Source organism: Prinia subflava, chromosome 18, assembly GCF_021018805.1.
Source record: "Prinia subflava isolate CZ2003 ecotype Zambia chromosome 18, Cam_Psub_1.2, whole genome shotgun sequence".
Lineage (NCBI taxonomy): Eukaryota > Metazoa > Chordata > Aves > Passeriformes > Cisticolidae > Prinia > Prinia subflava.
In genome coordinates, this window is record NC_086264.1 from 4,512,305 (window position 1) to 4,527,741 (window position 15,437).

Genomic DNA, 15,437 nt, shown 5'->3' on the forward strand with positions numbered 1-15,437 from the left:
CCTCACAGAAAAACCCCAAGATGTTTAGGGGAAAATAAAAATTGGAAAATTTATTTGTTTCCCCAAAGAAAAGCTGCACAAAGATGAAGGATGACAGATGTTTTATTTGCACTTCTGCCACTTGCCTTACACCTGAGCACACAGATCCAGCTTCAAGCTACTCAAGACTTGGGTACTCAGAGGTACCCAACACTCCAAACCTGTGCCTCAGTCTCCCATTTGGAGGAAGATGCTAGCCTTACAAAGTTAAACTCACAGAAAAGATTAACAAAGAAAAGGCTTCCACAGACTTCCTGTACAAAGTCAGAATGAAACAGAGAAGTGTAAATTGTTCTCATCTTCAGTCTTGGAATTCTGAATAATAATGGATTTCAGAGGGAAGCATAAAAGAAAAATCCTGCTCCTTATTGTGGAAAGATCTTTGGGTCTGTGGCTTTTGCAGTGGCAACAGAGGTTGCTTATTTCATTTTCAAGGAATGAAATGAAACCTAGCCAGTGAAATTTGACACAAAATAATAGAAACCCTCTTTCAGTTTCCAAAAATGAATTTAGACAAAGTGTAGCAATCCTGTGAAATGCTGGAATTTTGCAGCCACATTCCAAATCTCTGGTTCACACTGTGTGACTAAGCAACTCCTCTTTTGCAAGATACAAACCCCAACCTGGAAGAAAGCTACTATTTTATAATATTTGCATATGAAATATGTCCTGCTATCCCTGAAGTTGTTTTCATTTTTCTCCTGGTTTATGGAGCAGCTGGAAAACTTGTGGAGTATCAAGAGAAAAATTTAAAAACAGTGGTTATTTTAATGAAGACATTTCAGATTCTACATAGGAGTCATACTAGTCATCAAAATTTGGAAGAATTTCATCTGTACCTATATCAAAGCTAGACATTGGGCATATCAGGTACAGCATTGAAGACTATAAACTGGTGCAGAAAAGTACTGACACTGGGCATTTGATTAATAAATCACAATCTGCATTAATAAAAACTTTCCACATTGCACATGTGTTCTTGAGGGTGATGTCTCTCAAGCCCAGACACTGTCCCTTCCCCAGCTCCCATCTCACCAGTCTCATCCCTACTCCAGCAGCATGTTCACTTTCAGAGAAAGTTCAGGTTGAACAGCTGCATTTTATGGTCTGACCTGCAAAGATAAAGCAGCCCCAGTCTCTGGTTTCCTCCCAAGAGCACGCTGGAATGTCGTGAGTGAGGCGCTGAGCAGTCCCCTCAGTGGGGACAGAAGAGCAAACCCACCAGTGCACAGCCCCACCCATGAATCACAGTTCCCACTTGAAAGATATTAATGCTCAAATTACTTTGAAGAAAGGATGAGGCTGAGGCATTGGTTGATACTGTAATTTAGGTCACAACAGTTTCCTGGAGAGCTGAGTAGTTTCCTGGAAAGCTACCTGGACATTAGGACTCTGAGTCCTCTTTTAGTGATTTTTTTCATGACTGCAATAATGACAACTTAAAGTCAATGATTTTACATAAAATTAGACAGAATAGAACTAAGACTGAAGTACTTTCCAGTGCCTGTCTCATCCAGCTTGGTATTCCTAGGGATAACTGGTTGCCAAGTAAAAATGTGTTGGGGAGAGAAGAGTATGTCTGAGATCTGTATCAATAGAAGAAATGCCAATGAATAGGGAACAAAAACTCAAGCTCTTCAGAGGTATCCTGGTGATAGTCTTTCAGCAAAAACTGTGCGGTTGAAGCAAAATCATTGCCTGTCTCTGGTGAAAACAGTTAATAGCACCAAAAAGAAAGAAAAGGAGATGACAACATTAATTTTTGTTGATATCACAGTGATAAAGACAGTACATTTGTTTATGTTTACTGCTATCAAGAAAAACTTAGCTGTACAACAGCACTCCAGAAACCTGAGATATACAGAAATCCTTGAAAGAAGGACATTTTGAGACCTATCAGGTTTCAGAATTTAAAAAGCCCCGCAAATACTTCAGAGCATTTATACGTGGTTTGAAGTTATTGAACAAAACACACAGTTTTAAATTGCTTGGAAAATTCCAGTTGACAGACTGTAAATGCAGTCACAAACCTAAAAATCTGCCAGGTATGGAAAAAGCTGCTCAGGAAGTAAATGGGAGAATTTGCTGCCCCTCAACCCCCTAAGTTAACGCCCAAGTGGTATCTAACAAGATAGCAATTAGAAGCCTCTTAATAATTTCTATTTTATTTCCATGATACTCTGTAATTTCTACTAGTAACAGCTTTGAGATTGTTGTTTTGTTTTCTTTTAATGTCCTTTTTAAAAATGAGAAATATTTTAGTTTGTATTCTAGGATGACCTGGGCTTCCAGAGCATAAAGGACTTTTAGACATCTTTGGGAAGCTTGCAGTGGGAGAAAAATCAGAGCTTTGGAGCTGTGGCCAGCACTGAATCCTCTCAGAAGGCTCAGCACCACAAGAAGATAAAAGTTCTTATTTTCAGAGTGCTGGATCTTAATTCTGGGAAAAACTTGTGTATTATAAAATATCACTCAAATTCAGATAATGAAAACCATTTCTCACTTCTGAAAATTCTGTCTGTTCAGCAACTGTAGTGAAACCAAGAACCATTAAAAGGCTTGATGCAAGCAAATGTGAGGCTTTCCTTGATGATAACAAAATCGTACAAAATGACAAAGTCTCCCATTTTTCCTAGCTGATCATGCATCTGCTGTAAGATTTGTTGGGGAATTTTTTTTTAATTTTTAAAAAATTTATTGTTCAGTTGCAGACCTATAGAAGCTAGATTCACTCTGAGATTACTTGGGTTAAAATTTGATGGCTTTTGGGGAGCCTTATGTTGCTTAGGTTTCAGTTGAGCTTTGGGTTTGGTTTTATTGCTGAAGTTATTATGACAGCAGTGTTTGCCACAACATCAATTTTCCCATTCTGAGGTATGTGGTGAAATAGTAAAAAAATGAGAAATTTTAGCTGAAGAATAAAATTGGCTCTTGAACCAGAAGAAGAACCTGCCTCTTCCTGCCTCAGCCTGGCCCCCGTGCCACACCAGAGAGGTGTGCTAGAAAAGGGACTTTCTCTTCAGTAAGTACGGCAGCCTCAGCCTTTTGTGCTGCTCAGTTATGTACTCCCTCTGACAGAAGAATAGGTGAAGATGCAAATTTGTGTCTTAATATGTGGGAACCAGATAAAATTAGAGCAAGACCTGGTTTCAGTGTAAATCAAAATATTTGAGCACAGGTTCCTGCTTCAGAATTTCCTTTCTCCACTAACCATAAGGGCATGGCTTCCCAAGTACTTAAGCATTTGCAAAGTCAGGCTGGCTGATGAAAATCCAAGTTTCATGTTAAAATAACTGGATGACAATTTGAAAATTTAAAAAATGCAAACCTATTCCCTTTCCTGGAATCATCAGGACAAGCTGCAACTGAAGGAATCATAGACTGGAAGGCTGTGCTGAGAAATTAATTTTGCAGAGCTATATTTTCTCTCTCTCAAATATTTTCATTTAAAATCACACTAATATCAAACATTTTTAGGAAAAAAAACCTGGCAAAAAGGGGAATTTTTTACGTACATTTCAGATTAGTCTTGAAAGCAATTTAAGGTCAGATGGAAAGGGCATTCTGCAGAGTGCAAGTTGTAATCTTCACTCCAGAAAAAAGTTACAGATTGAAAATGACCTGCTGGCTCGGACAAATAACTTCCTGATGAATGACTGACACTATAAGGAAGGGTACGCTGTTTTTTCATTATTAACTTTTTCTTAACTCTTAAACATATAATTTGCCCCTCATTTTAAGTCCAAATCAGCATAATTTCACAAACAGATATTTTTCTGATGTGAGTTTTTAAAAATATTATTTCACAATGTTCACAAAGTCTACTAGGTGTTAAAAATATGACTTCCTTTCCCAAAACACACAATCCAAGACAGGTACTCCCAAGCACCTTACACTGAGGTGGTTGAAGCTCATCAGAACTGTCAAGCTGTCACTCACTTGAAGCACAGCTCAATAACCAGCCACGTGAAAAGTTGCTTGACTTAAAAGTATAAATAAAAAATAATCAGCATGTGTCTAGTGTAGAAACATCATGAAGCATCCCTCTTTAAGCTCTGAAAACCACACATACACACATTTTACAGGCAAGAAGAGCTATAAATGCAAAGAGCATAAAAGCACCACAGATTAAATACTGCCACAGTCTCCCATGTGAAGGACTGCAGCACCCCTTAGAAAGGGTCAGGGTGAGCACTTCTCTTCCTTCCCCATACTCCCCATATTCCCCAAATCTCTTCCTATGTCTCCTTCTGCTGGAGAGAGGCTAACATTTGGAACCCAGTGTTTCTATGGATCACTTGTAGCTTGTAATTTCAAAGCTTGGTTCTGCACTGACTTCTCTTTCACCACGCTTATTTCTCCCCTGCCTCTGGGAATCCCCATCCCTCCCTGTGGCTTCTCTCTAATCGTTTCTAATCCCACTGGTCTGACCCTGCGGTGTCTTCTTCAGCTTGGCTCAGCTTCATGCCTTCATGAGGTCATGAGTCATTCTGGAGATGGCAGCTTGCATGTGAAAGGAGCTGCGTGTCATTTCGGATTTCATATAAGAGAGTCATCTCCCTTTTACCTCCTCACCAATTTCCTGCATCATGCCTCGGGGTGCAGCCTTCTGAGTTTTCCTTTCCCCATCCCGTGCTGGAATCACACAAGTAAGAGTGTCATCCTTTGCAGGTGAACCATTCATGGTTTAATCACTTCTCCACACTCCTCCCTCCTCCTGTTCTCAGCTTGTGGAAAAGGGGGACATTCCTTCTATTCTCGCTATTTCAGGAGAGGAGTGAAACTGAGAGGGAAACCCAGAAGAAGTTTCTGTCAGGCTTGTTAACCACTGCTTCACTGCAAGTAAAGACAACCGCCTTAGCAGGTGGCTTACGATTTTCTGTTTGCAATACCACAGAAGTGTGGGTCTGAATCATCATCATTTCTCTTCTCCTCTCTTCCTATTCATCTAAAAGCCTTTCTGACACTTCCACAGGTCTTTGTGTCCCCCACCTTTGCTCATTCCCAGTTAAATCAGACCTTCTAAATGTATGAAAAACAACAGTGTTCTGGGGGTTACACAGTTCCAAGGACCTGTGTTATCCAAAAGGCACATCTGGCTACAGGGTTTGACACTTAGGATAATAATAAGTGGTTTTAGCTGACCTTTTAAAGCACTATAAAGTGTACCTTCTTGGTTACTCTTCCTCATACCAGAAAGTAGCTGTATCAGGGAAAAAAAAAAATGTAGCAACTTCATTGCATCATTTCAGAAATCCTAAAGCTTCATGCATAGTCAAGTCCCACAGAGAACATCCCCTGAACATTCTTTCCTGGCAGATAAAGATTGCAAAAGCACACCGCGATTACCTTAAGGGAACACAAAGTTCTCTGAGGGCTCAGAGCCTCTTGGGCAAGAGGTTTGGGGTCCTCACACGACTCAAAAGTGTTGTTCCTTCCTATCAGGTTCCTTATTTCAACATCCAGCTCTTTACTTTCACACCTGCTTAGGAAGAAAAAGCAATGTTAAACTTTACAGCAGAACTTGAGGCTTTCTTCTGAATGTGAGAACACAGAGATGGTCCTGCCCCAGGCTCCTGCTCCCTTCCCTCCTGGTAACATAAGCAGAGAGCACCAGGGCAGTGATAGACAATCTCTAAGTGCCTTATGGCAGAAATTAATTTAAAATACTTACACCAGAAGCCTTTATGAATTGCACCCCTTTTCACCTACAAAATCTAAATCGACCCTTTTGAGGATTATATGAAGACTGCTACGTGCCCTCAACCTCACCCACTCACAGTTTCAAGAGTTTTAATTCAGCTTCAGCAAAAATGCAATCAGAAAAGTTGAACAGGTTTAGAACTGCAAAACTAGATGCTCAGTTCAAAATGGTGCATTCTGTTTTCTCTAACACTTTGTAGCAGAGACCTGACATTTTCAATATCTAAGTATTTTCAATATCTTTTCCTTAAAGTTTCCTTTTAAAAATATTCATATCTTGTAAAAAATTGTCTGTTGAGAAAATTTAAATTTATATATTTTTAATGGGAAAATTCTTTTCTTTCAGCCTTTCTGCTAAGGACATACAGGACTTAGCACATAAGGACTTGCTCCAAATTCACAGAACAAATTTGTAACTAGGGCTGATTCACTTGATACACTGTAATGGTGGAATGTGACTTCCAGATAATTGAGATATAATTAACATAAGCCCCTAAATCTCCTACATCAACCCAAGTTATCGAGAAAGATTTATCTCTTTTTCAAGCTTAGACTTCACTGTTTAATCAACTCAAACCAGTTCTAAATATAAGTAATGCATGACCAGAAAGCAAACTGCAAGGCTCAAAAATATCAATAACTTGTTACAGCAAGATTACTTCTTGATTTAGGCAGAAAATACAAAATTCTTTATCTGAACCACCAGAAAAACTGAAAGCTGTAGGAGTTTATCAATTATACTTCCTGAAGTTTAGACAGGCAGTCATCAGGGATTGCATTGCAGGTTCTGAGGAAACTCTTGAAGTGAAATTGATAAAATTACCCAATAAACAAACCCATCTATCTTAATCATCAGGATAAATAAGTGTGGTGAATTTCATGCTGATAGCATAGAATGATTCATTTAATGCTCCATATTTAAAATACAGAGACTGTAGCAGAAATATATTTTCACTAAGCATGGATACAAAATCATTTCCAAGAGAAATTAAAATACCAACAGTAGCAAATAAGGGCTAGTAAAATTCTAGAAGCTTTTGGTGGTTGGTTGGGGTTTTGTTTTGTTTTGGTTTGGGTTTTGTTTGTTTGTTTGTTTGTTTGTTTTTCTTGACTTGCTACTGATAGTTAGATAAGCTGTACTTTCATGACCATGAGGATTTAAAGCAAGACCCTCCCAAAGCACATTTTCATGAACTCCACGGTGCAGCTGCTCTGGTGCTGGTGGCAGTTTCCAAAGCTTCAGCTGTGTGTGGGTGGCAGGTGAGCCCCAGCAGCAGCACAGGCACTGCGTGGCAGTGCAAAGGACAAAATTGCAGGGGGAAAGCAACGAGCCTTGAGAAAGAAATGCAGCCCTTCTCCGTCTGGCTAAGTGTTGCAAAATCCTGGATAGGCCAGGGCAAGTGGCACTTTTTCTAAGCAATTCTGTACTGAGGTTCTGGGACCTCAGGCAGCAGCCAGAGCAAGCACTCTGCAGTCTCAAGTGCACTTCCCTGGAAAACAGCACCTTCAGCCCTTCTGGACTTCAGTTCCTGAGACAGGCTCCATCTGAGATAGCTTTGAGTAATAGAGGTACACCTACCCTGTGCAGAGCCCTCGCTGCTTCTGAGGCAGCTCAGAAGAACTGAAAAGCCACAGCACGGAAGCAGCCACCCACTGCTGCAGTTTACCACCCCCAGCTGCCAGCACAAGCTACTCCCCCAGCTTGGGCAAAGTAGCCAGTGCTTCTTAAACTCTTTTAAGCCAAATAAAGCAGCTTAGCCTAAGAAAAAAAAATACTCATAATGAAGGAGCAATGCCCAGGTGCAGCCCTGGGGACAGTAAAAGAGGAGCAGCAATCTGGCAGGAGTGCAGCAGCAAATGCTTAGGCAGGCTGCACTCAGCTCTGCTGCTTGTTCAGCCACAGCAAGTGGAGATGTGTGACCACAACCTCCTGAGGTCAGCGCATGAACCAAGCTGAGAAATACCCCATAAACATGGGTGGTTGGCTTTTAATATCTTTTTTTTTTTTCAGAGAGGAAGTGTTCATTCCTCTGCTCTCCTCCCCACATTTTGATGTAGCTGTAAATGATATTGACCTCTGGCTGCTCCTACCCTTGCCTCTCTCTACATTCTTCTTTCTGGACTTACCTGGGCAAGAGCAGGACCCAACTATGCCTGGGTAAAAGAAAGAGAACTACAAAAGGTTCAGATCTCTACAAACCATTTTCTGCTCTGTAATATCCATGTGTTTGACGATTATCATGAAAGTCAGAAAGTTACTTAATTTTTATACTGAGAAACTATTACTGCATTTATCTGCATTTTATTATCAGCCACTTGGATAATCAGAAGGATACTTTTATGGTGAGTTAGAACATTAATCATATCTGCTGTGTAGATCTGATTTAGAATCTGGACTTTCAGAGCACACAGATTCTGTAAGTGCTTGAATACACCAAGGGACTCACGATTAGGAGCTGCCCCAGACGAAGGCAAGCTGTCTACCAGAGCTCCCCCCAGAGAGCTCTAGAGGGCACACAGCCTTGAGATTCCGCACAGAACAGTTTTCAAAACTGCTTTTGGTTTCTTGGAGTTCACAGGTACATCTCTGTACCATTAAAACTTTTCAGAAAATATTAAAAGCATTTTCTGTGATCATACAAGACAAAGTATAGCCCTTCTATGTGCTAAAACTTTCTAAAGTATACAAAGATATAAAAACTACACATAGCAAGCTGTGATTACTGAAGGAGACAACAAAGGATTACAATGTTAACTCTTCTTTGTAAACTTTGAGTTTGTTGCAAAATTTCCTTCTTGTTCTGAAAAATTAAGGTATTTTACATGGAAGCAGAAGGTACAGATAGAATGAAGGAAGCTGGCCTCCCAACACAAATTTTAGCAGCTTGCAGGGAAAGAAGAGAGCCCAACCTTCCTTACAATTTCTGTGTCATATCTGAACAGCCATATCCTCCAAAAATAAAAAATCAGGCATATTCCCTTTTGGTTTTCAAGTTGTCCTATCCATGCAGAACTCCATTGTGCACTCCATTGAAGGTGTTTTCTTTTCTCCCACATATTCAACTTGCTGCATTTAAAATGGTTTTCACTTCTTGCCCCGTGGTACATCTTTGCACCACTTAAGTTTCTAGGCTCCACTGGTCTATCTATTTATAATTATTGATATTATTTATAATAGTATAATGCTCTAAGTAATAATGATTTTTTAAAATAAATGGTTGCATACTTTTTATAGCAATTCCATTTCTAAGCTAGAGAGCCAGAACATAATCAGCTCCATGTTTTGGGCTTGAGCAGCATAGATTGAAGGCTGAAAAATAAAAGTTTCTCAAATAAGAAGGTAGAAGCTCCATAAGAGTCCCAGTTTCGCATCTCTTGGCTTTCCCTGTTTTTCACTGGAAATTGGCATTATTCCCTACTCGTAGCAGTTACATGGCAACAATGGACATACCTACAAGATGTCCCAAGGCCCTTATTGCATAATATTAATACCCAAGCCATATAATTCTATTTGAAATATTAATTTCAAGGCTGGTATGCCGGGGTCATTCTCTTGTGGTGGTGAAAGCAATAATACACACCATAAGCAATTGTGAAAAAAGGCTTTAAGCCAGGATTTACAGCCAGACGCCAACACCATGGACTCATATTTTGATGGGAAATGGATTCCAGAGTTTAATGGTAAAACATGTGCTTCATCCCCCTGGGTGGGCATTTGGGATGGAGGATCCTTGCTAGGCTAAGCCCAGGGAATAAATTAATGGAAAGAAAGAAATTTCTGCACTTGAATTATGGAGAATGAATTGGTCAGATAAATTACAAATGTGGTAAATTTCAAGACAAATTGTTCCAGCTAATATTTCCCTTATTTATTATAATAGACTTCATGTCAAAAAAAGGCCTGTAGAATAAGGGGGAGAATTTGATTGAATTACAGAATATTTAATCTAACTTGTACTGGAAATAGACTTAAAAGAGGAATAAAATTAGGGACATAATTCTTAAAAATGACAGTTTATCTATAGAACAAGCATATTCTCTTATGTTCCATGTGATTTTACAGAATTTTTGCTCTCTTTTAATTCAGTTTTGTAGAATTCTTAGATTTTTTGCATGCAAATACACTAGGATTTTTATGTTAAGACTGAATAACAACAAAGAATTTCCAGTCCAGTGAGCAATAGGGAGAATAAAATTTTGCCAAGAAGACAAAAAGACTTTTATTAAAGAAAAAAATTTGCAGCCCCATAAGCTCTTAGAAGTTTAGCAGACTCTCAGCTGATAGAGAATAGTCAAAATGTGGTGCCACTCCCTAAGTACCAGAGGTGCTATTCCAGTACTCAAAACTCCACTCAGAGTTTAGGCTCAGGAATGTGAGCCAGAACTTTTGAAACTGAGCTCTACTTGTTCCATGTTCCACATCACGTGTACCACCATAAAAATAGTATGTTGGGCATAAAGCATACTGTGCTGAGGCAAACAAAAAAAGAATACCTGGCTTTGATGATTATGAGTAGATACTTAAAAAGTGAGTTTAGGGGGAAAAAAAAAGGCAACACATTATTTTAAATTGTTTCTATCTTAATATTTTAACTTAATTGTTTCTACTTTAATATTCTGAATTTCATCCCAGAAAAATTAACCAGTATTTCAAGTGCATAGCTGGAAAGCCAGGCAAGCATCAGCTGAGGTTTGCCTGGCAGAACTGTACTGTCTTCAGAATGAGATGTCAGTGTGGGATTAGGAATAATCTCACCCCAGTGCCAAGAAGAGAGCTCCATAAGGTGTATGATAGGGGTTAAAACATGCACTGTGACCATAGCAGAGAAACCACTTTAAACTTTCCCTCAAATCTGATGTAGCCAAAACATCTGCCTCTCACCCCATAAATGTCCCTACACTTCTGTTCCCTTTACGACAAAGGAATGGGCCTTTTAAGGCACATTTAATAGCCAGCAGCTGTTGGGCTGTCAAATGCCACATCTGGAGAAGCTGTGTGCTGTTAATGTGAGCAGAAACAATTATTCCTTAATACTTTTGCTTAATTTTAAGAATTACACAAATGACAACAAAAGGGGGGGCATGTTCTTAATGGAAACACATCTGGTTTTTTCAGAAAACAAGCCAAAAAAAAAAGGGGGGGGGGAGGGTGTGGGACAGTGATTAAGTGAAGCTGCATTTATAATCCATCCCAGCTCAGTGAGGAGGACAGATACTGATATACAGGCACTCAATGTCTCTCAATGTTTGACTATTCCCCTCAGGAAATTTGCAACATGCAAGACAACCGTGGCTGTTGATTTGCATTAAATTATGTTACTTATCACATGGTACTGTTCCCTCTGTGCCTAGATATTCCTGTCCCTTGGGAAATTCCCATGCTGCTGCCTCACTCTTCTACCCTATACAGCTTGTACATCGGGAAAAGAGGATCATCCTCCTTTCACTTGGATCTTCTACTTAATTATGCTACCAAGACATTGACTGTCTTCCTGATGGACAGCATTTGAGCTGCGTTCAAACCTCAGGAAAGCAAATTAAATTATTTCCACCGACTTTCTCAGGCTTCAAATGAGCTGTGAGTTGCAGACAACTGTCTCCCTGGATAGGAAGTGGGGCACTGTCACCCAAACTCATCCTCAAGGCCTCACGTAGCTGTGTGTGGATCACCAGTGGAAAGGGAATTGATTTTTGCCATGAAAAGTTTGGCCAAGCAGAGCCACCAAGCAGCACGTGCTGTCTGAGCAGATGAATTCCCCCACTGAAAGGCACACATGCTGAAAGCTGTGGGGAGGTGGCAGGAACGTGTTGAAAGAACTGAAAGCTAAAAGGACATGAAGGGAGGAAAATCTAGATGTTTTCAAGTACTCACTCTTTTTCTCTGGAGATCAATGCCTAGAAAAGCTTGTGCCCCTTTCAGGTCACTTTCCTGGCCTCAGTATGTGCCTTCTTGGAACGGTGTCCCTCCCACAGCCCCTTCTGGACTGGCTGCTTGCCCTGCAGATTCAGCTGGAACCCCATGAGTCTGTTCACATCCTGCATGTGCTTGCTCCTCTGTAAAGCTGTGACTCTGATGCAGTGCAATTGCACAGAGCTGACATTTTTAACTGGTACTTGACACCCCTACTCTGTTTTCAAATCAGGCATCACCACAAGCAGCCCATTCTGCCTCCCACTTCAGCCTGGGCCAAAATGGGGATGCTTCACCAATGCCTTGCTGAACTGGGCTCACAGCTGGGCTTAACCTTTGGAGATAAACAAGCCCATGATTCATTTGAGTTCATGTCTCCCACACAGGGCTGAGGTATTTGCAGTGATCTACTAACAGCACTAGCAGGACAGACAGATGAAAACCATTTGGAAATGCAGCCAGGAAATGTAACATACAGTAGCTAACAGGGGACAACCAGCTTTTTAAGTCAGGTCCACTCCTCGCCTGTAGTGGCTGCCAGGCAGCCTCAGCTGAAAGGCAGAGGACACTCACTGCATTATACTTAATACTCTCAGTATTATCAATAGAACTAATACTACCTTGTGAAACTACAAGTGCCCAAAAATTTTTAACAAAGGAGTTTTTCCATATAACATTAACACAGTACCTTTCCATGTCAACACACTGATGGGGGGACAGTTCAGGGCAATCCACTGCATCTTTCGTAATTTTGAGCTCCTCACAGTGAATCTAATAGGAACAGAGGAAAGAAAATCTTTTAAGGGAAAGTAAAAAAAAATCAACAGTCTAAGAAGAAAAAGTTAAGTATCCAATTACAATGAGAACAGTTAACAGTGTCTTGTATTTCTATTTTATTCTTCATAAACTACAAATGGTTGACAAGCAAACCAGGAATCTACTTCCTCCTTCACAGCACCATCCTCTATTAAGTCCACCACTGTGTCAGGGACAGTTCTGCAAGGGCAGGAGCAACAACAATCTCTGACTGCAGTGAAAAAAATCTACCCAAGGAACAAAGCTGCCAGCAGTCACAGGAATATTGGAATTGTTGCAAAAAGAGCTTTTATTCATCATCCTAAAAGAATCAATTAGTTTTCATACTCTAGAATTCAAGCGTGTCCTTACATTGTCAAAAAAATTCCTATGCTTCATGGAAGTGCCCAGCAAAATTACTGCTCCAAAATTAAGAGACTGTGAGTAATGACTCTGATGAAAAGAAAAGAAAAGAAAAGAAAAGAAAAGAAAAGAAAAGAAAAGAAAAGAAAAGAAAAGAAAAGAAAAGAAAAGAAAAGAAAAGAAAAGAAAAGAAAAGAAAAGAAAAGAAAAGAAAAGAAAAGAAAAGAAAAGAAAAGAAAAGAAAAGAAAAGAAAAGAAAAGAAAAGAAAAGAAAAGAAAAGAAAAGAAAAGAAGCCACATGTGAGTTATTGAGCACGAGTGTGTTGTTCAAGCACTACAAGCTCCTAACAAGCTTCCCTCTGGTCAGGCAAATTACTCTCCAGCACTGCATTTCCAAAGAGAAGAGAGACAAAGTCCCAAACCAAGCTCCCAGAGAAAAGGGCTGCTATAGGGTAACAATAGGCAGTCCACATTGAGATAATCCCTTGAAATTGGAGGTTTTGAATTAAAATCCCAAACATGATAAAAGCAAGCATCACCTCTCCATCTCAAGTGGGACAAGAGATTGTACGAAGAGTGAGCCAACATCACCTCATCCAGAGGAAACATTCTGCTCCTTTGCTGGTGACAGCCCTGGGTTGGTTACCTCAGACACCCCTAGTTCATCAGAGAAGGAGCCCAGAAGCCTTATTCTTCTCTTTAGATCAAACAATATCATTATAGTAGTTGCTAGAACTGAAAATTGAGAGGTTTCATAATATCTATCTTAAAGACAGCAAGGTGACCACTAAAATGAAGTGGGGAGCCATCCAGAGCGAAACCTGTTATTTACAAGCAAATAAGTTTTCAATTACAAATCACTCTATTGGTAATATCAATTTAATGTGAAACCACAGCTGAACATTTTATAGAAACCATGCTGCTTCATCTATGTGCAGGGCAGAAATTTAAAGTGAAAAGTTGCCAGCAGAAGATCTGAGGTGTTTGGCATCCCTCCTCCTTCTTAATTCCAATTCCTGCAAGAATTTCACACCTTCTAAATGCATCTGGTAATCACTAATTACAAAGATCCTATTCAGAAAAAAAATGCCAATCCAGTTTCATGTGAAACTTGATACCAGCCTGTCTGAGTTTTATGAGTGTCTGTTTAATCATAACACGATCACATTGAAGTATGGAAAGCTGCATTTGATTGATTTCAATGGTAGCAGCAGACACTGGGGACTAATGAGGATTAAGCCTTATTTTGGAGTGCCTGAAATTGGCCTGCACATGTCTAACTTAAAATATCAAATCTGAAAAACAGTGACCTGGAATGAATGCTCTCTACCGCCACTGAAACAACAAAAAAAATAAAGCAAAATTACTAAAAGAAATTGGAATAAAAAAAAAAAGAAAACTGAGAACACCACAGAATTCAGACTGCTACTCCAGCTCTAATTTCTCCCACTGAGCTTTGACATTTCACCAGCTTCAGATATATTTGCCAAGCTGGGCACAGTATTGTAGCCCACATTAAAGGGATGCAGGTTAAATGTTACTGAAAATATGACACCCATGTTGGTAAGAGGCATGTAAGAAGCAAGCAACATTCTGAAAAACTGGAAAGGAAAAAAAGCAGTGGTGAACGAACAAAAATATATTTATTTAATTATTAGATGTGTTCTTTCCTGGTTCTGCAGTGTTAGCCAGATTTGGGGGCCCTGCTGGGGAACTCTCAGGGGCTGCATCATGGGTGCTCTGGGTTTTCCGTGTACCTGCTCTGCCAAGACAGGGAAACACAGAAAAAGCTGCTAAAAGCTGACAAGTCCCACATCCCTGCGTGGCCCAGCTGCACACCCAGGCAGCATAAACAAGCATTTCTCCAGAAGCCCTGCTTCTTATGCTGCTGGGGTGGGGGACGTTGGGCAGGTCTCCTGACTCTTAGTCATATGCAGATTTTGCAGCTAAAATCCAAATCTCCACTTGAGAACCTGAACGAAAGAGATGTGACCCAGTCATTGTGCCCCGTGCAAGTGTTTGTTGTTAGAACAACCAGAAGTCTTTACAATCATAATATGCAGTGTAATGCTGTAGGTTTTTATTAGATCTGGCAGACTGAAGCCAAGATGGATAAAATTGAGCTACTTCAAATAATTAAGACTTTGTAAAAGAGGGGTTTGTAATGGTCATGTCAAGGATTGCTCAGGATTACATAAATTTTCTGCTTTCTATCAAGGCCTTTAAGAACAGGAACACCCTGAAGTAAAAGAGAATCAGTTCTGCCCAGATTTGTGGAGTTTTGCAATAATTGGAAATACTTCTCAAAAAGTGTGCAGAATTTCCTTGGTGTTTACCCACCATATTTATCAGGGGTCCAAGACCTAAGTATTTCCTAGATACTCCCAGAATAGGTCAAAAAGGCACATTTTTGGCTGGAGTATTAATTTGCATTAAAAACAACTTTCCCATCTAGAAAAAACACATTTGGAGAGGAAAAAAAAGTTGTTCAAGAAAGACAGTGAGACTCACTAACTTTCATGAAATCTTAACTGTAAAATTCATAACAACCAGAGAGGCACTCATCACAGTGGTGTTCCAAAATATTTTCCAAAATGCTTTTCACAAACATCCTTATTGTAAATGT

General features: G+C 39.8%; 1 protein-coding gene across 1 annotated transcript in view; it reads right to left on the minus strand.

Moving 5' to 3' along the window:
- TNIP3 (TNFAIP3 interacting protein 3) overlaps nt 1–13,529 on the minus strand; it is a 34,480-nt gene extending 20,951 nt beyond the window's left edge. The window contains exons 1-3 of the mRNA XM_063415461.1: nt 13,458–13,529; nt 12,342–12,424; nt 5,389–5,521 (exon numbers count right to left, since the gene is read on the minus strand). Coding sequence (XP_063271531.1) covers nt 5,389–5,521; nt 12,342–12,424; nt 13,458–13,529 — 288 coding nt within the window. The remainder of the gene's footprint in view (nt 1–5,388; nt 5,522–12,341; nt 12,425–13,457) is intronic.
- Nucleotides 13,530–15,437: the final 1,908 nt, after the last annotated feature.